The sequence below is a fragment of the Pongo pygmaeus genome, chromosome 5, assembly GCF_028885625.2.
Source record: "Pongo pygmaeus isolate AG05252 chromosome 5, NHGRI_mPonPyg2-v2.0_pri, whole genome shotgun sequence".
NCBI lineage: Eukaryota > Metazoa > Chordata > Mammalia > Primates > Hominidae > Pongo > Pongo pygmaeus.
Genome location: NC_072378.2, coordinates 119396342 through 119421752, shown reverse-complemented (window position 1 = coordinate 119421752; position 25411 = coordinate 119396342). Strand labels below are relative to the sequence as shown.

The 25411-nt window shown below is 37.4% G+C and overlaps 1 protein-coding gene across 3 annotated transcripts in view; it reads left to right on the top strand.

The window, feature by feature from the left end:
• The window catches only part of MAN1A1 (mannosidase alpha class 1A member 1), a 184454-nt gene that overhangs the window by 35117 nt on the left and 123926 nt on the right, over positions 1–25411 (top strand). For all 3 annotated transcript variants that reach the window (XM_054490356.2, XM_054490357.2, XM_063666540.1), the window contains exons 3-4: positions 14617–14713; positions 19507–19622. In XM_054490356.2, coding sequence (XP_054346331.2) covers positions 14617–14713; positions 19507–19622 — 213 coding nt within the window. The remainder of the gene's footprint in view (positions 1–14616; positions 14714–19506; positions 19623–25411) is intronic.

Sequence of the window (25411 nt, the reverse complement as noted above, 5' to 3'; positions counted from 1 at the left end):
CTGGGAGACAGAGCAAGACCCTGTCGCAAAAAAAAAAAAAAAAAAAAAAATTGCAGGCCATGTAGTCAATCCACTAGATTTCAGGACCTTGGTTCTTTGTCAGTAAAATTCAAAGGTGAGTAGTTAGTTGTTGGGAAGGTGACCTTCTGAGACAGGACCAAGGAAGCAGGCGAGAGGGACAGATCCTTCATAAATCCTGACAGAGCATCCTGGAGAAGGTAAAATATCCTTCTGGTTTGGAGGAGTATTTTAAACAAGGATATTTTAAATCAAGTTAGAGAGTCCTAAGCCAAGGACAGCATTTTATATTCAGTACCGGGAAGGTATTTTCTGTCAACGGTAGAAGGTCATACTTCTCTGTTTGGAACAACAGTCTTGTTTCCAGAAATGAAGGATATGGAATTCTAATATTGTTCAAACATTCAAAAGAAAACAGTGTGAGAGAGTCAGTTTATATGGAAATCGATAGTAGAAGATCACAAGTATACTGACATATTTTAAATAAGATTTCATGTAGTTACAGTAAAACTTTGGGGAGAAAGTTGTATTCTTTCACGTATACATATTTGAGAGTCAGAAATTTTACATTTGAGAAAGAGAAATTGTAATTCAGCTATGATACCCTGTAAAATTAGGTAAAAATTAAACATTTCAAATAGTATTATCAGTTTTACTGACTAGAAGCGTAGTGTTTAATACAAATACTATTATAAAATATTTTTTAACAAGAGCTCCTTTTCACAAAGCTAAAGCTGTTTAATGTTATTAACAGAGTGGTATGTAATTATTGGGGTAATTCAGTTTTTACTAGCACTACAGATAAATTGTGTTATAGAAGATGCCTTAATATTTGAGGTTTATACCAAGAAATATAGCCTTCTTTGATAACAATATTTACTTGAATAATTTATTTGATTTTGGTCAAATATTTTACTTTTTTCAAAGAAAGTGGAGAAAAACTCCTCAAATCATTCCATGATGTTGCTATTTTCTGAGTGAATCCCGGAACCCCGACCACATACCTCTTTTTTTGTTTTGTTTTTAACCATTTGTGCCTTCCCCCAAGCCCACATTAGTCTTTAAAACTTAATCAGAGGACTTGGCTGCTGTAATTTTTTTTGTAAATCATACTGTTTATTATTACACAGTTGTCACTGTCAAACATTTAGAGTAGTTTCAGCTACCATATAATAGGGAAAATACTGCAGAGAAAAACTTCTGTTTTCTCAAATTGGAGCAATAGTACATAGCCCAGTTTTGAGCTGATGACTCTAGTTTTAAAAAAACAACCAAAGTATAACTACTTAAATGCTAAATGCCTTAGTGATTGGCGGTAGTTCAAACTTTAGTTTGAACTTTAAACACAACTGGCTGACCCCTCCTTAAGAGAAGATACTGGCCGGGTGCGGTGGCTCATGCCTGTAATCCCAGCACTTTGGGAGGCGGAGGCAGGCAGATCACGAGGTAAAGAGTCTGAGACCTGCCTGGCCAACATAGTGAAACCTCGTCTCTACTAAAAATACAAAAAATTAGCCAGGCGTGGTGGTGAGCACCTGTAGTCCCAGCCACTTAGGAGGCTGAAGCAGGAGAATCACTTGAACCCAGGAGGCAGAGGTTGCACTGAGCCAAGATTGCGCCACTGCACTCCACCCTGGGGGACACAGCGAGACTCCGTCTCTTAAAAAAAAAAAAAAAAAAAGAAGATACCACCACAGTTCACCTGGCTTTAATTCATTTATGACAGCAGAACAACCACTGCGACAGCATATCTGCATGTGCCACACCTTTTTTCAAAGCAGAAGGAAGAGGGAAAGCAAAGATACCCATTGACCTTGACAAATGTCCCATTGGCTGGAACTTTGACCAATAGCCACTTCTAGCTGTGAAGAGGCTGAGAAAGAACATTAGGCTTTTACGGTTGTCAGTTTCAGCAAGAAGCAAAGGAAAAAGAGGTTTGGTTGTGGGGTAAATATATCTATATTATCTGCAGTAGGTCTAATAGATATTCATATTTTTATTATTGTTTTGCAGCTTTGTGTAGTCTTTTGGAATAATAAAACAATTTCACCTCTGCTGACAAACTTGACATTTCTTTTACTTCTTAAATTTATGGAGGTCTTTGCCCAATTTTTAAGCCATAAAATAGCTTAAGAAAATTGGAAGTCATTGCATTCAAAGCTCATATTAAGTAATGCAATCTATTTTAACAGGTTGCCGAATCTGGCATATATTTATTGCTGGCCACTTGCCATCCATCAACAATATAATGAATGATGATGATGATTATTATTATTTTTACCATTTTGAAGAAAAAAAATCAGGCTCTATCAGATTTTAAAACCCTACCAGAAGGGTTAGAGTAATGCATTTGCAGGCCCAGGAAATATTTGCTATCACTTACAAAATACCTCAGATAATCTTCAGTCCATAGAAAGTATGATTTTAGGGTGGTATTGATACAGGCATATTAGATGTTAATGCTTGCCTTAAAGATGGTACTGTATCACATTTAGTCTAAAATAATTATTTGCCATTTTTAGTGATAATCTTAGTAATGTAGAAGTCTAGATGAAACCATAGAAGAGAGCTTTGAAAAATAATCCATATCTCAGTACTTTTTTTCTGCGTGTGTTTAATAAGAAATCTGATGTTGCCATTTAGTGGCAATGTTTAGAGTATTATTGACATTCAAGCTAGTATATTAAGCAATATGTCTCTTTTCAGTAACACAAAATGAAATTATTAGGGTATTCTTTTGGTGATGAAATACAATCCTCAATGAAACCAAGACTCATGGTGATGAAAGAACCCATGTAGGATGCCCAAGTAGAGGTGAACAGATACCTTTCAAAGGAAGGAACTTTTAGCTATTAAAATGTATGTAAAGCAAAGTTCTGTTTCCGTATATGTCAGGTAACTTTTTCCCTACAGGGTACCGGAAGTAAGAGATATTCATATTTTCACTTTTTTAATATAGCAGTACATTTAATGCTTTCCCTGCATCTGCAAGGTTTTCAAAAAAAGAAAGATTGGAAGTTGGTTTTGCATGTCATGTTTCTGAAAGCCTCACTCTTAAACATAATGTAAATTTTTCCAGAATAATGAGATAGGTAACAGAAACATACAAAGATGTATATCAACAGCACATGAGTAACACTTTATTTGGAAGCCAAGTTTCCCGCAGATTGCATTGGTCACACATTTGGCTCAGGACAGTGTACAAGGTAATATATGTTAGGCTTCAGACTCTATCTGAGTTCATAGCCAACCTCCACCGCCAAGATCTGACGTTGGGAAAATTACTTAACCTCTTGATTTCTTCATCTGTGCAATGGGACTCACTCTGGGGAGACTACCTTCCTTGCAGAGTTGTTGTAAGGGATGAGCAGGGAAATACTTTACATACTTCCTGATGTGTAAGTGTTCAGTAAATGCTATTTCTGTGACAAGGATGATGATAAGAAAATATGTTTTGGGGACACACCAGTTATGGATTTTAAGTCTTATAGAATCACTAGTTGCTACTCCAAGATTATCCTTAGGAACCAGCATTTCTGGTAGTATTATGTTTCATAAGTAAAGTCCTTTTATACATTTTTATTGTTATGCCCAGATAATAATTTGTAAAACTGTTATCAGCAGTATGAAAGGATTACTTTCAGAATCTTAACAAGATCATGGATTCTAGATGACAGTGGATATTCCACTTATTAATAGTGGACAATTTTAAGAACAGTTACTTCAGAAGGTTTTTTTTTTTTTTTTTTAGGAAAAACAAATTTTCCTATAATATGTGACATGGCCAATCTATTTTTTATGAATTCTACCTTCAAATAATAATAACTTACAGAATTATAATTCATAATCCTTTAATTAAGAAAAGAGTGATTGCTGGCCTTAATTTGAAAAGGAAATGCTTATACTGTGCAACAATCTCTTCTTTAACAGCTTTATTCATAATTGTCAAAACTTGGAAGCAACAAAGATGTTCCTCAGTAGGTAAATGGATAATTAAACTGCAGTATATCCAGACAATGGAATATTATTCAGCACTAAAAAGAAATATTATTCAACACTAAAAAGAAATGAGCCATCAAGCAATAAAAGGGCATGGAGGTACCTTAAATGCATGTTGCTAAGTGAAAGAAGTAACATGGCTACAATATAAAAGGCTACGTATTTTATGATTCCAATTATATGATATTTTGGATGAAACAAAACTATGCAGACAGTAAATTACTGGGGATTGGAGAGAGTTAGGGATGAATAGGCACAACATAAAGGATTTTCACGGCAGTGAAAATACTCTGTATGATACTATGGTGGTAAATACATGCCATTATACATTGTCAAAACCATTGAAATATACAACACTAAGAGTGAGCCTTAATGTAAATCATGGACTTTGGGTGATAATGATGTGTCAGTGTAGGTCCATCAGTTGTAATAAGCGTATGATTCTGGTGTGTAATGTTGATAGTGAGGAGGTTGTGCCTTTGGGGTACAGAGGATATATAGGAACTTTGTACTTTCCAGTTTTGCTGTGCATCTAAAACTTCTGTTTAAAAAAAAGTCTGTTTTAGAAAACATACCACACAAAGGAAAAAAGGGAAATACTTGTGCCCTGCAATTCTCCTCTTGATAACTGAAGAATGGGGCTTGACTCTAGGCATAGCTTGTTTCAAAAAAAAAAAGAGAAGAATAAAAGAATATAATTTAAAAAGGTAACTATATCTGACTTTGCTCATTTTAATGAAATTCAAGCTAATTCATTTTAATCGATCACTAAATAATTAGTAACTTTATTAACTACTAGTAATACTAGTGATAACCTCATAGTATTTGTAAAGTTTAAAAAAGTAATCTAAAAGAAAAAGTTTAGTCTTTATAGGGTTGACAAATCTATAAACAAATCTTTTAAAGATAGCACATTTCAATTTTAAAAATCATTTTGTCACCACTGCAAAAATTAAAATGTGAAAATTTGAAGTTGTAGAATGATATATGTATGAGTTAGAATGTTTGGGCTTACCTTTTTATTACAAGTATTTAAAAAAAAATTTTGAGATTAGACATTACATGAAAATAGTATTTGTTTTCTATGGAATACTTTTTTAGCTCTCCTTAGGATATTAAGGGAGCATCTGTGATATCCCAGCAAAGAATACCTTTTTTGGCTGGGCATGGTGGCTTGCTCCTGTAATCCCAGCACTTTGGGAGGCCAAGGCGGGCAGATCATCTGAGCTCAGGAGTTTGAGACCAGCCTGGCTAACATGGCGAAACCCCGTCTCTACTAAAGATACAAAACTTAGCCGGGCACCTGTAATTCCAGCTACTCAGGAGGCTGAGGCAGGAGAATCGCTTGAACGCGGGAGGCGGAGATTGCAGTGAGCCAAGATTGCGCCACTGCATTCCAGCCTGGACGACAAGAGCAAAACTCCATCTCAAAAAAAAAAAAAAAAAAAAACCACAAAAAATGAATACCTTTTTCTCTTGATCACTAAAGATCTGTAGTTGCTGATGCTTCCCATGTTGGGAAAGCCCTGTAAGATCTTGGCCTGGGGACCAAGTGAGGAAGATCACCTGTCACCACAGGCCTGCAAGGAATCACTTGCTGGCCTCACATTGACCACAGAGGTCTTAGCAAGGCTAATCTAATGAATTCAAAGTTTCCGTGTTAATTAAAAATCTGCTGAATAAACAGACCGAAAACCCTGAGGTTAAACCTTTAAACACAAAGTGACAACTTCTGAACTCAGTGACAGCTTCTGCCTGGAGACCATAGTCATCAACCACAAGACAGATATTTTTGATAAGGAAATAACTACAAATGGTAGACCCTAAGCTGATGCCAAACGGTTCTATGTAAGGAAAGTGTTCTCAGCAATAGTGCTTCCTTCCAAAAAGGAATGGACTAGATATTCACCTATGAATAAGCCCTTTTCTGACCTCTGACTTTTGAGTTGCTAAATTATTATCCCTTAGAATGTTTTAGAGAAATTGACTTATATTTTGGTCAAGCATTTCTTTATTCTTTTTCTTTTCCCCTGTACCCTCTGCCATTTGGTAACAGCACAAGAGTTTTTATAAAATAACGTCAAAATTTGGCCATAAAAAAAGAGAACCATTAAATGCATATGATCCAATTTTTTTAGCTAGAACTAGAAACACAGGCTTTTCCTTAGGAGAACGAGATACTTCTTAGAAACAGAACAATCTGTCCTTTACAAGTAGTGATTACTAGAATTCTCATTTTTTAAAACTGGCTTTATCAGGCATTCTTTTTCTAAAGAAATTGCTATTGCTAACCACGCTTTCATTTCACTGGGGAATTAATGCTTAGTGGCACATTAGAATTCATGCAATAGCATTAAATAATTACTGTTTCTTTATATATCTCCTGCCAACTTAGAAGTACATTAAAATTGGCTGTAGGAGAATTCAGGACACCTCAATCTGAAGAAAATCCCCATCCATATATATATTCTCCACTCAGTAGATAAGAGGCAACCTCGAGTACCTGGCAACAAATGAACTGCACACATAGCAACAAGAAAGAAGTCGAGTAATATAGAAAGAGGAAAGAGAAGCTGGTCCACATTAGCTCCCATGGTGGTACTAAACTTCAGAAAATATCAGAGCTGTAGACAGCAGCTTGGCATGAGGAGAGGAATTCATGGTTCTCCATAAATCTAGTGACAGGCCAGGTCAGATAGGGCAACACCATCTTGTCTGCCCAAGTAGCATACAGGGCAGGAGGAGAAAAGTTAGGTACAGAGCTGGAGCTAAGAGCCGAAGTGGAGGAGGAGGAAGGCTGTGAGAGTTGAAGGATGTAGGGCAGGCAAGGAAAGGTGGTGCTGTGAGGGTCTTCAGTTGAGCCAACTCCCAAGCCTGATTCAGCGTGTGTCATTTTGGTGCCAGGCCTGGCCACAGCTTCTCAGACCCCAGATAGAGCTGCCTTCTGTGCATGGAGGAGCAGGAGGGCTCAGAGGCCTCAGATGACTGTCTGAGGTTTGCAAGCAGCAAAAAAGTGAGGGCTCTGTTCAGTGTATAGTGGAGAAAATCAGAGTGAGAAAGTTTCCAGCCTTGCTCTTCTCTACAGTACCTTGGGCCTCAGCTTCATATGTAAAACAGGGATAATAATACCCCAGAGAGGGTGTTGTAAGGATTGGATGTGTTAAATTATATCAAATTCCCCTCACAGTACAGTGTGGTAGCTGTTTGACAAAGTTAATTCACTTCCTCCTTTACAGCCTTGGCCTCCATAACCCATGATGATGACAGCTCCTACAGTTTGATTTGTAGAACAAAATAATACTTTCTAAAATGTGAAACTACTACTCATCCAGCGAAAGAATTGTTGAGAAGCTTACACATAATGCTTTATACACCTCAGATCTCAAAGACTTTTGCTAATTTGTGGCAAAGAGATAGCACATATGTTGCTACCAGAGCAGTCCAGGAGGCTGGCCCTGAAGGGCAGCCTATGCTAGAAGTGGAATGGTAGCTCCTCACAGAGCTATGGGAACCAGGGCTGGTGGGAAGCCACGTGCCCACAGACCTAAAAACAGAGTGGTTAGTTCTAGACGCGTGTCTGTAAAGTAGAGGTTGCAGTGCAAACTGCTGGGCTGTGGGCTAACTGTGGCTCACAGATCCTTTTTTTTTTTTAACCCTTAGCCAGTGTAGTTTGTTTGTTTTTTTTTTTTTAAATAGCTTTAGTCAGGGGCTTGACTCTCGTTTTGTCACATTTCCCTTCTGTTCCTGTCTGGCCCTTCAAATGTTCTGACCCCTTTTTTGAGCCTACCACAGAACAGGGGCACAAACCAGAGAGCAGACAGTGGACTCAGAACCAGGGACTGAATGTGTCCTATCCCTTTGTCCTAGGGTTGCCAGATGAAATACAGCACTTTCAGTTAAATTTGCATTTCAGATAAACATTTTTTTTTTAGTATAAGTAGGTTCTGTGTAATATTTCCATTTCCTAAATTTGGCAATACTACTTTATTCCCATTTATAATTCTCATCCTCGTAACCGTAGCTACTAAGTAGTAATTGTCATTGTAACATTGGGGTAAAGAATCTTGAAAATAGAACACCTTGGCAGCCTTTGGGAAAGAGAGAAGGGGATACATTTATTTCAGCATTTGAAAGAGCAAAGCATGTGAATGAGTGTTTGAATTTGATATGGGGTAAAATTGGAAACTATCACGGCTAGAGGGCTTTTTTTCACGTACTGGGTGATGACAGCTAGAAGGTGACTGGAGGTGGCCCTCGCTCACTGAGGAATGATGTGAGGACAAGGATCATTCCTAAGACTGTTTTGGGTGGCATCTTGATACCTGTTACATGAGAGGGTGCTAAATACTTTTAGATGTAATTGTGGTAGACTCCAGGCAGGCAGTCTTTGTGAAGGCGGTCACATCAGGCTCTGCACTGTCACCTCTTCGTGACATTGGCCTCTTTTCTTTCCTTTCCCGGAATTGCTCTCCCCACTCTGAGTTCAGCTAAAGGTCAAAGCATCAAAGGAAGGAGAACTTCCTTCCTAAGTTCTCCCTTATCTCTGTTTAACCTCCTGAAGCCTAGGAGGACTCTGAGGAGGTGGTGTGAGTGGATAAAGGTCAGCCAGGCTCACTGAGTGTTTTCTAGTCAGGTGCCCTGTCACACCTGATCTCCTCACTGTGCTGTAAGGGAGATAATACTTATTTTTTTAGTAAGCTGTGTTTTCTGAGCAGTTTTAGGCTCATAGCAAAATTGAGCAGAAAGTATAGAGAGTTCCCATATATACCCTGTCCCCCACCCAGGCACAACCTCCCAATCTCAGCACCTCAACCCACAGTGCTGCATTTGTTAAAATGGGTTATTCTTTTTGAAAGATGAGAGAACTAAGGGGTAGAAGGGCAGACCCTGAGGCAGCTGGCCTCAGGCTTATCCACTGTGACCTGCTCTGCCATGTGGCTGTGATAGACCGGCCTTAGTATCAGGTCTCTTGCTGCCCAGTTGTCCTTCTGGCCCTCCAGATCTTCATTCCCATAAGGAAATGTAGGTGGTGGGGATAGCATTAGATAAGCAGTGGAAGGGGTGGTTAGATTGCCATCTTTTGTTGATCCATGGAGAAATTCTCTTCCAATGGATAAGTGAAGGTTTGGAGAAATTGTGAATTAATATCCCCCAAGTTGCTTTTTATCTATGTCTCTCCCTTCTGTTTTCCAATTCCACCAAAGATTGAAAGAAATAAGGTTATTTCAATGACCCTAAAAATATTTTATCTGAAAGTTCTAGAAGTTACTTTTATATGACAGCCAAGTAATTTTAAGCAAAGTCTGATGGAAATTGCTGTCAGGCTTTTAAAATCACTATTTTTCAAAGCATCAACCCTAAGTGAAATTTTAAGAGAAATGGCACATCACTTTCAGGTTTAACAATCAGTGAGTTAGAATGCTCTTCCACCTCAGACCTTGCCTGAACCAGACACAGTCCCTTGTGTCCCCAAGAACAACAGGGACATGAGTATCACTGGACCACAGAGCTTCTTCCCTTTCATGACAAACAGCGAACTGTTACGTAAGTGAGCCAAACACGGCCTCTGTCTGTTGGTCTCTAGGTTATTTCCTCACTGCAGGCTGAGACCCGTTAATTCAAGAGCCTGCCAACACCAAACTAATTTTTAATACATCTAATTATTTTAAAAATAGCCAGAACAAGCAGATTTTTAGCTATTTAGAGCCTGCCTTACACATTCTGTGAAACCTTACCTAGCATCTGTTGGTCATTGATAAGATAGAGCTTTGTGGTTTTAAGATACCGAGCTGCTACTGCCCTTCAAAGTCCTCTGATAATAGAGATACACCACCATGCTGCAAAGTGACATCACTTAGTCCTAAGCCCTCATTCCGATACACCTCTCCCTTGGGAGTTCCTTTGCCCTCCTGCCCTTCTGCATGGTGACCTCCTCACCCTAAGCCTCTGGATGCCTGCCCTCCCATGCAACCCTGTACAAAGCACCACTCATTAAAGCTTGTTGTGTGTTAACTGCCTCTGTGATCCTGTCTTTTTCCCAGATCAACCTCAAATCCCTCGAACAAACCCCCACCCTACACAGCAGTACCTTGGGACAACTAAGATTTTATGAAAGCCAGTGTATGAACCTCCAGAGCTAAAGATTACCCCACATTGCCTTACACCTGGAGAGGACCTTTCTACTCTTCCTTTCTTCCTCCATCTTTTGGATACCAAATAGTTGTGTATATTTTTAAATGTATATATTGATAAAGAGCTTGTGTACAGTAAGTTTGCCTGGTTTCACATATATTTGTCCCTCCTATTTATGTGTTATACTAGGAAAAATTATGAAGCTCTTTTAGATTGCAAAGATCACAGACATTCTTAGGTTTTTAATAAAAGTAATTATAATGCCTAAAATGCATTGAGCATTTAATGTGTGTCGGGCAACATGTTAAACTCTTTACATGCATTGTTTTATTTAATCATCACCACAACCAGTGAGGTGTTTTTATTCACATTTTATGTGTGCAGAAAGTGGGCTCAGAGATTAATTGCCTCGCTTAGAGTCACACTGACGATTGCAGAGCTCAGATATGAACCCAGTTTCTCATATGCGTTCGCCCGTGACCCGCTTTTACGCATTACTCCTCAGTAAATGAGAAGCTTTTCTACAAGTACACATGGGGAAGTAAGCAAACAGTCTCAGCAGGCAAAGAGGAAAAGGGAAGATGATTCACCAACATTCAGGACTCCACAGCATTGTTGATAGTTCTATAGCTGCTGTACAGGCCTAACACAGTTCCACTGGGGAACCATCCAAGTGGCAAAATCATCTCTGCCTCAGCCCCCTCTTAACTTTTTTCTCCTTGCCTTTCTCGTCTTCTTTCTCCTGGCTTCTACTGCTTCATGGCCCTTTCTCCTGTATATTTGTACTTCTCTGTTTCTGTATCACTCTCTGGCCTCTAGGTTCTCTCTGAATGTCTCCCAGTTACACTTCCCTAGGTAGAGTGGATGGTTGGGTTGACTCGTCCCATCCATTAGTGAGAACTACACACCAGGGCGCCCCACCTAGGAGGCTCATGGCTAGCTCTCAGCTATCTGCCTGTGAGTTGGGCACCAGGCCCTGGTTCATTCAGCTGGGCCGGCATCACATCCTACAAACTATGGAAATTTTATGTAAGATCCCATAGAAGGAGGCCATAAGTGGGACTTGAACTTGCAGGTTTCGATGAAATAGGGCAATGAAAGCCCAAAGTTTTCCTGAGATCTGTCTGGCAAAATCATGTAATTTTCAAAGACTGTTAATGTGTCTAATATAAAAATTTAAAGATTATGTGTTTAAAACCTCAGCAAATAGAAGTATTTGCTAAGAGTAGTTCTAGCAATAAATATGCAAGATATGAAGTCTGTGCATACTAGGGAAATTCCAACATATTTCTTTCTTCAGTGTGCTTGATTAGATCAGGACATTAAACTTAATTTGTTAGAAATAACAGAGTTGTATACAACATTTAATTAGTTTTCTTAGTCTTCTATATTCATAAACATTTACTGAATATGTAAACAGGCAGTATCTTATGTTTCCATACATTATCAATGAGATAATAAGTGAGACAGCGTCCTGTATACTTCCCTTTTAGTCCTTTAGAATCTTTTTATAGTGTAGCAGATACTCAATAAATGACCTGGCCTAATTAATCAGCCCTGATGCCAATTGAGAAAAAAGTACAAATCAAAGAATCTTTTCTTATAAGCATGGAGTCAAGGGGAAGTAATACTATTTCTTTAATGCCTTATACCCAATTTAATATTTTCTGGGTTAAAATAATGGGTTGCAATTATGAAATTTTGGTCCTTTGTTTCCTTTCACACAGTGTGTCAGCTCTACCTTTCACCAGGAGCAAATACACGTATTCAGGAAGAAAACATCTTGGGCTTGCTTTCAGTTTATCTTTTTTTGTGAGGGTTTCACTACTGCATTTGAAATTTGGGCCCATTTTACTTCTACGTGGAATGTCAGGCTGTAGAACCCTAATTAAGTTAATGAAAGACTACAAAAGAAACCTAAGGAGCCTGTGAAGAGGGGGGATCAATTCTGTCCTTGTTAGTAGTTAACTTTTAGAAGTGACTTCCTTTTCCTGCCAGCTCATGAGAACTGGGTCTAGAGAAATTAGATGACTTCATCCCCATCGCCACTCAGCTGGGTAATAGCTTAATACTACAGAATTAAAAGCTGGTAGCCTTTTGATGTTTTCAAATATTTGTGTAAGTCGTAAATCTGAGTTAACAAGTTGATTTTATATGTGATTTTTAAATTGAAGCTTATAGCTATTCTATGCATGTGTACACACACACTCACACAATGTCTTACAGTTAGCTTTAATGTGGTAAATCATTTCCAGAGGTGATCAGCTGGTGGAATTGGTTAACAATATGACTGTTCCTCTTTACAATTGCTGGATAAACCCCTCCCAGTGCTTCGTTCAGGGCATTTTGACCACATCATTTTTGTCTTTTCTAACTTTAACTCATAGAAATCCCATGGGATCAGGAACCCATTTTGAGAAATATGTCAGCAACTTTTGAAATGTAGGAAACTAACCAATTAGTGTCAGCCTTTCCCTTGAGGGAAGAAGATAGGAAAAGTTAATATGTACTACAGAAGTTACTTTAGGAGATCCTTTACTAGTTGTACATTGTATAAATGATCATTTTTGACAAAGCTGAAACAAATCATCATAACTTTTTTTTCTGTTTTGATATTCAGTATATTCCAAAAGCTTTTAAATTTATAACGTAACTTTGGAAATTTACAGGAATGAAGAATTTACTAAATGTAGTACATTTAATGGAAAAACCAAATAAAACTCAAATATAATCTCTAGGTGTTCTGTAGATTTTTTATATACCTAGTCTTTCAGAGGCTCATTGGTTTCTATTTTTCTGTGATGTGAATTTAATTAGTTTTAATATGGATTTAAAATTTAATAAACGTGATTACCTGCCATCTGTCAAGCAGTATGCAAGGTGCAAAAACATATACCATGATCATGTATTCCTTACATGCATCCTGTAAGGAATTATCCCAAATTTTCAGATAAGAGTCACAAAAGCTGTGACTCATCCTTAAGTGTGTGACTCATCAGTGGCATTGTAGGGATTATAAATCAAGTCATGTGACCCTCAAATCTGTTTTACTTCTCAACAAAATTAATTTATAAGAAAAAGATCCTGAAAACACTACCATATACACATTCTTTTGATTGTTGGAAGATCAATAATCTGATTCAGTAAAGGAAGATTTTGTTGCTGACTCATTAAAGGAAGGTGATGCAATGTGTTGGTTAATGCCATGGGCTTTGGAGTCAGGCTAGCTTGGAGATGAACCCTGGCACCTTGTCTGTGGAAAAATGTGGTGACTTTGAGTAAAGTTGTTTTTTAACTTCCAAATCTCAGTGTCTTCATCTCCCTAACAATGGTAATAAAACATATTTCATAGGGTTGTAGCAAGAATTGGTTACAAAACTAAAGTTACAGCATTTAGCAGAGTACTCAGCAGATAGTACTGATTCTTGGTAACTGTTGGTAGTAATAGTGGTGAGTTAGGAAGGTAATTTACAAATTGGTTAAAGATGCTGATTGTTGTGTTCAGAAACATATGAAAACTTTGTTATTAATGAAATGATATTGATCTCAGTGAAGATTTTGAGTAGTAAACGGCCCGTAAGTAATATCTATAACTTTGTGTGATGCTTTAAGATACTCTAAAATATGGAGCCCGATTGGAACCTTTTTCAATTATGTGCATATTTTGATTACTGAGCTCTAGACAGTCGAAGAGTCCCAACCCTTTTAAAAAATATGTATACAAAAATACTTATATGTGTTCTTTGAGTCATTGAAAAAAGTTTATACTACTAATTTATGGCAGAGGGATTTGGCTTTTAAAACTATTATTGGTGTGTGGACTCTGAATTAGGAATATACTGGATCAGTCTTCAGTTACATACATATACACGCATGTATCCACTTAAAGATTGATTACATTAAAATAAACAAGTTTTTCCAAAATCTAGGCATAATCACAGTTTTATTTTTTATTTCCTGTAAATATTTTAAAATACTTCTCCATATAGTCTTGGTCAGGAAACATCAAAGTGGTTTAAAGGGATAACCTGAATATTTGTCTGTATGCTGTGAGGTCAACAAAGTAAGAAGAACTTTGTGCAGAAATATAAATTTTAAAGATAATCTTTGCGGATTTAATCTGTTATGAAAATGAACTAGATAAATGTAGACATGGTTCATGCTTTTAAGATAAGCTAAATTCCTGTTGTTGGGAACTGACTTTTGAAAATGGTATTTGTATTAAATAGGATTAAATGGACTCAAAAACGAAAACTTTCCATTTGTAAACATAAAAGGGTAGTGTGTATGTGTACCAGCAAGTTTATATGAGCGTGTGTGTTCTGGTTTATATAATCATAACCCTTTTACTTAGTCATCCTTTTAACTAATGAATTTTAACGTTTTAGCCTTTGTTCTTCAATATATTACCTATTTTGTAGCAAAAACATCTCCATTCAAACCATAATCCTGTTATTTTTTTTTCAGATGATGAAACATGCTTGGAATAATTACAAAGGTTATGCTTGGGGATTAAATGAACTCAAACCTATATCAAAAGGAGGCCATTCAAGCAGTTTGTTTGGTGAGTAGATGTGCTTTGGTTTCTTAGTGACAATAACTTCTCCCCAATTGCTTGAGCTTATGGATGGTGGAGAAGTCTGTGTAATATGGCCCTCCAGGCCATTTGGTTAGGAAACTTGCACACCTGATGGAATTAGATAAGGATTGTGCATAGTGTGTCCTTCAGATAGAGTAGTGGCTACGTGTTCGAATAACCTGCTCGAATAACCTGCGTAACTTTAAAGAGTACTGATGTCTGGGGCATACTTCTAAAGATTCTCACTTACTGGTTATAGGGTACAGTATCAGGATTTTTAGCCTCTGGGATGATTCCTAGCATAGAAGCACTTGGTGGGCTGCACTAACTGCTTCCTGTTAGGTAAAAGCTGTGCCTTTATAGATAATCTGGGCAAGGCAGCCAGACATGGTGATCTTCGCTGTATCTCAATTTTGGCTGTAGGTTTCTCCTGTTTGTACCATGGAAGAGAAAGTGAGGATGGATTAGGTTAATTGAACTTCCATTTATCCACTTTTGCAAGCTTCATTGTATTTGGTTCCCACAGCAGCCCTCTGTGACTGGTACTGTGGGTGTTAATAACATTCCATTGTGAAAGTAAGGAAGCTAAGTAACACAAGGGTGTCATGGATTCTTTGGGTCACAGAGCTGCCCAGTATCCTCCTACTGCACTTGATTTCTTTCTAATCCTCAAAATTTGTCTGTAAGTAACAGGATGAAGGGAATACGGTGTTACTCTGGAACTTCTGAATTCAACAATAGAACACTTTCTATACTTTAAACTGAAAATGTTAAATAATAGCAATTCACATAATAACAGTTTCAGGGCACATTTATTGAGCACTTACTGTGTGCCAAGTGCCATTCATGCATTATCTCATTTAGCCTCATTAAAATATACATTTTATAGGTGAGAAAAATGAGGCCCGGAGAATAGTTTTCCCAGAGATAGCCACCTACTAACTGGCAGAGCTGGGACTTGAACCCTGGTGTGGCTAACATTAGAGTCCATGCTCCTAATTCTGACATTTTGCTTTTCCGTTTATTTAGAACCTTCCGTGTGTTTGGCTTTACTTGTAGCACTGGTGATGATGAAAATAATACAAGTCTTTGCACAGGTCTTTACACGAGTCTTTGCCTAGTACACAGCATATAATATGTAAATAGTGAATTATCAATGCACCAGGTGGTTCAATATATACTTCCATGAAGTTCTGAGGAACCAGTAGGACCTCAGGTTGGAAGAAAGGCATTGCAGGGTTTGCAAGAACAGGTAGAAAGAGCTGGGAAAAGTAGAAGAAAAGAGACTGTTGGTCTATCAGAGTGACACAGTTTTGAGATGAAGAGCGCCTATACCTGAAGTAGAGGCAGTAGAAGTAATTCCAGACACTTCTAAAGTAGCGTTTTTAGGACTCAGCTACCAGTTAGCATGGGTAAGGAGAGGTATGAATTGAAGAGAGAAACTCTGAAACTTCATGCAGAGCCAGAGGCCTTTATTTTTTCATTGTTTATTATAACATTTTTTGAAAAAATAACTCCGTTTTGCTTTTATCTCTATAAAAGTCGTTGGTACCATTAAGAAATCAGTTAATGTGTTAAATTGCCGTAATCTTTATCAGAGGGATTATTTGGTTCTCTGTTAAAACATTTATGATTTTAAAATTTGTTATTGAACATTAAAAATATACTAGGTCTCTTAGGCCTGACTTTTGTTTTTTGGTTTTCATTGGCTTTTTTCAGTAAAAAACACTTTTCATAATCAAGAACTTGCTCTTAGAAAAAGAGCTTCAGGTATTAGCATAAGGAAATGAAATATTAATAATTCAAATGGTATTTAATCTCATTCCATCTTCAAATTAAAATAAGATACATAATGATTTTCTTATTATAGAAATACCAATATAGTGGAACTTGTTACAAAGACATACAAAGTTTTCATTTTTATAGATGAGAAAAACTTTTAAATGACTTCTTTAGCCTACTTCTCAGCCAAATTTCTTATCTGTGTAATATGTAGTCCCATATATTCGCTCAGCAAACCAGGCAGAGGATAGGAAAATGTAAGTTCTTTACCACCTGGCTTCTTAGGAAATAGTTTTTAGTTTGAGATAAGTTATTTTGAGTTTTAACCCTAAAAACAACCTTTTTAGAGAAAGTATTAGGCATTATGAATCTTTTCCCGGTTATTAGCCGTTGGGGAGCTCTTCAGGTCTGCTTCCTTCTCATGGTTGTTTCTCACCAGTTGTGTTGAACCATCCGTCTTTTTCCTAGACAGAGTAAGACTGGTTCCTTCCTAAACAACTTTAATGAATATAAAAAAAATCTTAAGTATTCATGATCTCCCAATTCCATCTTAAACAGGAAACTAGAACTATTTATTTCAAGATTTCAGTGGTAAAAAAGATTTCAAGTAAAACTGTACCTCAGAGAGAGGTATTTTGTGCTTGACCAATTATACTCATGTAAAGCTAAAATACAAGAAATAAAAATATTAACTTAAGGCTCTTAATAACTTAGAAATGAAATGTCAATGAAAATATGAAGCTGATATATTTCAAAACGCCCACTTTAAAATATTCCCTCCAGTGTCTCTCTGAATCCATAGTTCTAGCTTCAAAAAAATTTAAAGGAAATTGGATTACAGTAAAACATTTCACAAAATGCAAGGGTCTTCAGGTTTCTTTCTCCTTATTATTAGATAAGATTTACAATTTTTATCTTTTTGAAAATCAAATGTTTTAATATTCTATTATTTATAGTTTTCTAATGATAACTTCTCAACTTGGCATTTGAAAGGCATGTGCCAGTGAAATAATTTTCACTTATATTTATAGATTTGGTCTTGGATCGTCCAGAATGCTAATTACATATAGGAAGTGTAGTGCCCAGTCTTTCAGCAGCAATTCATTGTGCTCCTGAGTGCAGGATCGGCTGCCTGCCACTTGCACAGCCAATAACAAGGATGAAGTTCAGTGAAAGGAAAATTACTTTTATTTCCAAAGCTAGCAGTGGCCGGCTTACTCCTCTAGAAACTGCTTCAGACTTGAGGCTGGGAAGAGGGTCTTAAAAATGGGACTTGGACTGGGAGGCATATGGGAAGGGTGCCTGAGTATAAGGTCTGCATGTCTTGTTCTGGTGGCTGTCTCTAGCTGTAGTCCACTTGGAGTGCGGGCTGACATCATATCAACAATGGCTGGGTTGCTGACTAACTGCCTTGAGGTAGTCTCTGAAATTTTGCACCTGGGTCTCCATGCTTGATCTGTCACAGGATTAGCCCCTGAAACTTCTTAGTAAGCACATAATTAGATCCAAGTATACAGTTACATAAATGTTCATGGGGTGAAGGAGTGCATAGTGGGAAAGGGGAGTGAAGTTTCAAAGCATGTTTCAAGGGCATATTTTAACACTAAGGAAAAAGGTTTCTATAGTTTATTTCAAGGTTATGTCTTGAGACTGGAAAAAAGGACAAAGAAAAACATTTTAAAATGTGTTTTGAAGCTAAACTACTCAATTACAATTGGGCACCATTGTCACAATTCCACAGGACACCATAAGGAATCTGGAGATAAGACGTGACTTCTTTGTTCTAAGTTTATGGGCTGAGTGCATGCCTCATGCCTCTAATTCCAGTACTCTGGAAGGCCATAGTGGGAGGATTGCTTGAGGCCAGGAGTTTGAGACCAGCCTGAGCAACATAGCAAGACTCATCTCTACAAAAAAAAATTTTTTAATTAGCCAGGCATGGTGGCACACACGTATAATCCCAGCTACACAGGAGGCTGAGGCAGGAGAATCACTTGTGGCTAGGAGTTTGGGGCTGCAGTGAGTTATGATTGCGCCACTGTACTCTACCCTGAGGGACAGAGCAAGACCCTGTCTCAAAAGAAAAAAAAAAGTTTATAGACTAAAAGATGCACATGTGTAATTTTAATACAAGATAGAAGGTGATGAATGCCGGGGCAACATGAAGTCTCCATGTCATTGGAATTCAGAGGAAATAAACCACAGAGGTCAGGACTTGTAGGGGATGGAGGGTAGTTAGCATCAGTCAGAATTCATACGGGGGTGAAATTTCATTTTAGAGTAATGTCTTCTTAGAACTATCACTAAACAATTTTAGATCTAATTATATTTAGAGTTTTGCACAGGTGCACTTTGATGTAATTACATTAGTCTTAATGAGTCTGTTGCTCCTTGGTTTTAGGCCTATTCTTTTCTTGCTAGAGAACAGGCCAGGTGCAGTGGCTCACACCTGTAATCTCAACACTTTGGGAGGCCTAGGCGGGTGGATCACGAGGTCGAGAGATTGAGACCATCCTGGCCAACATGGTGAAACCCCGTCTCTACTAAAAACACAAAAATTAGCCAGGCGTGGTGGCATGCGCCTGTAGTCCCAGCTACTCAGGAGGCTAAGGTAGGAGAATCACTTGAACCCTGGAGGTGGGGGTTGCAATGAGCTGAGATCGCGCCACTGCACTCCAGCCTGGGCAACAGAGTGAGACTCCATCTCAAAAAAAAAAGAGAGAATGCAATCACTAATGAAATTTCTAAGAGAAATTCTGAGACATTTATTTTTTATAACTCAGAAGAAACTTTAAAGATCAGTACCTCAGTCGATAGCCCGTGATAATTTTTAGTTTGGTGCCGTTTTATACTTTCATTGAAAGAATTTTAGACTGTTTAATATTATTGCTTATTAATAAATCCAGTATTACCCTCTCCCTTTCTTAGGTATGGTCAATTTACATATATTTTGTCTAGCCAAAGTATTGTATCAAATATTTTTCTGATCTTTTCAGGTAACATCAAAGGAGCAACTATAGTAGATGCCCTGGATACACTTTTTATTATGGAAATGAAACATGAATTTGAAGAAGCAAAATCATGGGTTGAAGAAAATTTAGATTTTAATGTGGTAAGTTAAATAAGAGTTGCTAATTCCGTCCTTAAATTTCAATTAACATGGATAAATTCTGTAGTGGGCCCTATTATTGTATTATAATGTACTCTAACAAAAATAATGCAACTTTAGATAGTAAATATTATTATCTTATACTATATTCTTAAATTGTCCTCACTACACAAATTTGTGTCTTTGTTTTTTGGCAAATTAAGAGTAAGAGAAAAGAAATTAGTATTTATTGAGATCTACATGTGCCTAGTATTCTTGTTCAGTCCCACTGCAACTCTGTGAGATGGGCATTAATTTCATACCTTTGTATATTAAACATCTTAACCTCAGAGGCTTACTCCAGACTGCACAGCTGGTTGTGTGTCAAGAGCTATGATTCTGATGTAGGTCTGTGGGGCTCCAGTGCTTATGCTTTTACACTGTGTCATGGTGTATCCACCAGCAGCAGCAGCATTCATTTTCCCGTAAAGAAAGCTTCAAATTTTGTGGATCTTATTCACCTCTCAGTAAAAATAAATTGATTATATATGTGATATATTTTTTTAAATTCTGTATGCTATCATTCTTAGTAAATATTTCAAGGCCCATTGTATACTGAGGGAAAGAATCAGAATTAAGGATAGTGAATACTTCTAATACTTCTTGATGATTTTGACTGGGGAGGACTACGTCTTATCAGCTCTAATTTGATAGTCAATGTTTTACTTTATAATGATATTGACAAAGAACTTATACTAAGAAAAGAAAGCATGTAGGCCATGGAATTTTTTAGTCGTTCACTTAAGTGTGCATTATCAGTATTATTTCTAATCTGAGACCACTTTGCAGAAATTCTCGTAAAGTCTCGTGTCTGTCGGGTAAGCATTTGATAGTATCTGTAAATCCCAGTCACCATGCACAAGTAACATGCTGTATGTTGAAAGTGGACCAAGAGAATTTCCCTGCTGTTGCCTCTGCTTTGTGGCACTCTTGTTCTCTCAGAGACCAAATGAGGACACCAGTGTTAGGTAGAATATTAAGATCAGTAAAGCTAAGTCTTTCCCCCATCTATTTCAATTAAAAACTTATATAAATTAAAAGTTTAATATTTTGTTTCTACTCCCCTGATTAATTGCTATATATACCACATTTGGGAGACCTAAAAGACAGGCAAATGAGTCTGTGTTTAATTTGCCTAATAATTGAATCTAGAATATAAAGGAGACAATATTCCAATCAATATTAAGGGACCTTGGGGATCAGTGTGTTAAACTCTTCTATTTTAAACATGAGAGAACAGGCATAAGGAGCTAGTGATTTGCTCAAGGTTATGGAGCTATTTGATTAGAATGACCTGTGGTGGTGCTGATATTGATAGAGCTAAATATGAAAAATTAAAGCACTGGAAAAAAACTTTCATTTTGGAGGCTTGCTTTCTTAATAATGCTTCTGTGGGCTGGGCGTGGTGGCTCACACCTGTAATCCCAGCACTTTGGGAGGCCGAGGCAGGTGGATCACAATGTCAGGAGTTTGAGACCAGCCTGGCCAACATGGTGAAACCCCGTCTCTACTAAAAATACAAAAAATAGACAGGCATGGGTGGTGTATGCCTGTAATCCCAGCTACTCAGGAGGCTGAGACAGGAGGATCACTTGAACCCAGGAGGCGGATGTTGCAGTGAGCCGTGATTGCACCACTGCACTCCAGCCTGGGCAGTAGAGCAAGATGCCATCTCAAAAAAAAAAAAAAAAAAAAAAAAAAACTTCGATTCTACCTTCTTATTAAAATCAGCTCCTACCTTCAAAAACCTGCAGGCTTTTCTTTAGTTATATATATATGAGACCGACTGATATCTGTCTTTTCAAGAAAGGGTAGGGGAATAATAACTAAATTCCTCTGAAACACTAATGATGGAAAACTGGAAAGCAAACTTTAGTAACACTTGACTTATGAATAGTGTCCAAGTTTCTTACTGAATCTTGGGTTGGTCCATCTGATAATTGTAGCATTGTTGCCCCAAACCTCCTCAAATATCATAGCTGTTTTTTTCTTTTCACGGCCTGTGCAACCTGTGATAGTCTGAGGAGCTCTGGACTTGGGGCCAGGGGTTGGGGTTGGTGGAGGATGAGGAGCAGTTTTATTTAAAATGACTAAGTGCAAAGGTAACAGACAAGATGTTACTGTAACAGAAGGCAGTTGGCCTTCTGTTGTTGGCAGGTGTCCTCAGACCACCACAGGATGCCTTGAATGTGTTCCATGGGTCCTGGGGACCTGGGAGAAGGAAAGATGAATTTAGTAGGGGATATCAGACTATGTAGAAGAGAAGAATTTACTGGGCTTCCTTACTTGTAAGGTGAAAGGATTAGACTAACATTGAGTTATTGCTAAGATACTGAACTTTGAAGTTTTCTTTGTTTATTTAAATTTTTATTTTAGTTTTTAATAAAATTTTACTCAATTAGTATGCAGACTTTTGCATATATATTTTAGGCCTGTTAATGATAGTTTTGGGTTATACCTTTCAAGATATAATTTTAAAATATATACAACTATTATGTATTCATAAAAATTAAATATATATATTTCAAAAAATTATAGCCATATTTCTCAAATGTCTTTATTATACTATTTTTTAAATATAAGAGGTCTTGGAAAAATATTTGTTGCAGGTCTCTCTCTGGGTATTACCATGTTTTCCTTTTAAAAAATATGTTGTCAACAATATCCAAACAATAATGTTTCCCATATTAAAAATAGTAACATATAAATTCGGGAGAGGTATATTGACTTACTTTTCTAATCATTATGTTGTGAAGTTTTCCAGCTTAACTGTATTCTAGTTGGTTTTAATATGTCACATTAGAATTTGTCTTATATTCACCCATTCTATCCAGAAATCCAAATGATTATTTTTTAAATTACAGGATTTTTCTTCAAAAAACATTGAGAAATTTTTCTCATTTATATGTAGAAAGGAGAAATTGAAAAAGCCTTAGCAAAAACAAGAAAAATTATACTAAATAACATGTAGTATCATTCTAGCTTATAAATATTATTACTTATATTTTAGTTAACACTTTTTCCTGATAAGGTATTCTAATTGACAATGTAAGGGTATTATAAAAAAAAGTTGGCCAGGCGCAGTGGCTCACGCCTGTAATCCCAGCACTTTGGGAGGCCAAGGCGGGTGGATCATGAGGTCAGGAGATTGAGACCATCCTGGCTAACACGGTGAAACCCCGTCTCTACTGAAAATACAAAAAATTTCCCAGGCATGGTGGCACGTGCCTGTAATCGCAGCTACTTGGGAGGCTGAGGCAGGAGAATAGCTAGAACCTGGGAGGCAGTGGTTGCAGTGAGCTGAGATTGCACCACTGCACTCCAGCTTGGGCGACAGAGCGAGACTCAGACTCAAAAAAACAAAAAAGAAAAGTTAATGCATCTAAATTTATTGCAAAGGGAAAATAAAAATGAAACGAACGCTGTTGTTGAGAGTTGGTTTATCCTATGGTGCTCCTAAGTATAAACAAATTTTACATTCAAGAATAAATTTGTTAATGTGAAATATCCAATTTATATCACTGAAAAGTATAAAGTAAATGTTTTCTATTGGTTTATACTGTAATTAACTAAAACTCATTTTCTTTTCATTAGGGCATAGGAAGTTGATTCATTTTGCATATTTGGTAGCACAAAGTTCAAATGACTTTAACATCTGGCTTAAAATAAGTCACTGGGATAATATGTTCTGGGGAGTAAGGAGCAAGGACTTCACAGAAGGAGCTTGTATTCAGTTCAAGTATCTGTAGAGGCACATAGATATTGGCAGAAAACCCTAAGTATTGACTCCATGAATGCGTTTTCTAATTTTAACTCAAAGTAATCTTAGGACAAAGGATCTAAAACTGATTCTTGGTTAGTCACTCTTCATTCACTCAAGTGTTATTTACTAAGTATCTTCTAAGGATCAGGCATTTACCCTTATGGAGCATTTAGTCTAGCAGGAAAAGTAGTCAGAGAACCCTAGCTAGAGCCAGGCTATCTCAGGAGGAAAGAAATGAAAAGAGGAAACTACTATTTGGCCAGGAGTGGTGGCTCACACCTGTAATCCCAACACTTTGGGAGGCCCAGGCTGGTGGATTTCTTGTGCCCAGAAGTTCAAGAGCAGCCTGGGCAACAGAGTAAGACCCTCCCCGCCCGCCGCCATCTCTATTAAAAAAAAAAAAAAAAAACTCCAGCCTGGGCAACAGAGCGAGACTCCATCTCAAAAAAAAAAAAAAAAGGAAACTATTTAGTAATATGTGATACATACCAAGTATTATGATAGGTGATTTTTTTCATGGGTGTATCTTGTTTAATCTTTGTGACAAGCATACAGAGTAGTAACTGGTATTTTTCTGTATATTTATAGATGAATAGGTGGTTAATTAGTCTGTACCAAATTATGCAGCAAGATCTCTGGTTTGAACACAGTCTGCCTAACTCAATGACCTTGTGATTTTTAATTGGAGAAGAAATGTAAAGAGTTGAGAAATATATAGGCAGCCAGAGAATTTGAGTCCTCTGAGGTTAGGCATGTCATCTTAATGTTAGATTACTAATTAGAGTTTATTGTTCAATAGTGATTTGATAAATATTTGTTAAATGAATGAGAAGTTAAGCCATCTTGTCCTACTTCCTGACAGCCTCTACTATACTCAGCTGGAAGAAGAGCTCAGGTGCAAGGGTAGCTGTATTGTGTCATCTGTTTATATAGTTACAGATGATCTGGAGTTCAAGTTACTTGGTCTACCTGTTATTACCTAACCTATTTCCAGAACAGATTTGTAGTGGCCCCTGATAACAGGAAGATGAGTTGCATAAGAACAAATGATCAAGGGTTTCCTATTTGGGCATTTCTAATTTCAATTGTGTTCTTTTACTGGCACTTAAAACAATATTGCTTACCTAGAACCTCACATGAGAAATATTGAAAACTGTCTTCTGTAATGAATTTTACAGAATACATAGAATTTTTCTCCAGATAACAATTTCTTATATTAACCCTCTGTAAAAGCTAAAGCTGTGTTAAAATTTTCCTTAAAGCCATATTTCCGGACTGCGGTAAAGCGATATCTCGGTATGAGAGGCAGAGCCTTGAGAATGGCAAAGGATAGATGATCAGCCTGCTGTGGACACTAACTAGCAACACACTGCAACTGTGATCTTTGGCAAGCATCGGGATCATGCCTTTGGTTGTAATGAACACCTTGTGTTTTGGAGAACAGAAGTATTGGTGGCAATGGTGACTGTTTTTTTTCTTTAATGTAAAGATCCAGGTTGTTTGCATACCCAGTTGGAATGCCCTCCTACTTTTCAAGAAAGTAAGTTTGTAGGGTTCCCTGTCAGGAGGATATATGTTGACTTCAAGAAGCAACTTTGGATCTTCTCAAATGCATGACTGAGTACTGGCTTAGGTCCAGAGTTCCATGCCATAACGCATAAAAGAAGTTACTTTTGCCTTAGTGTTGCTCCTGAGAAAGGTCTGTTTTAGAGCCACATTATATCCTGATGGGTGCAGATAACTAAATTAATTAACCTGTTAAATGAAGTTATTGAGTGTGTTCCATCTGAATGCTAGGGAATACCTGCCAAGAGTGATGATTTGGGTTTTGGTTTACAGAGGATACTGTGCCGTTCTCTCTGATGATAATTAGGGCTGCTGCTTGAGAGCCTCTGGACCTGCATGGTAAAACCAGTCTATTAACATAGAGAAGATAGGTATTTGATTATCTTTGTGGCCCACAGAACTTGCACTTTGTTAGCAGTTTTAA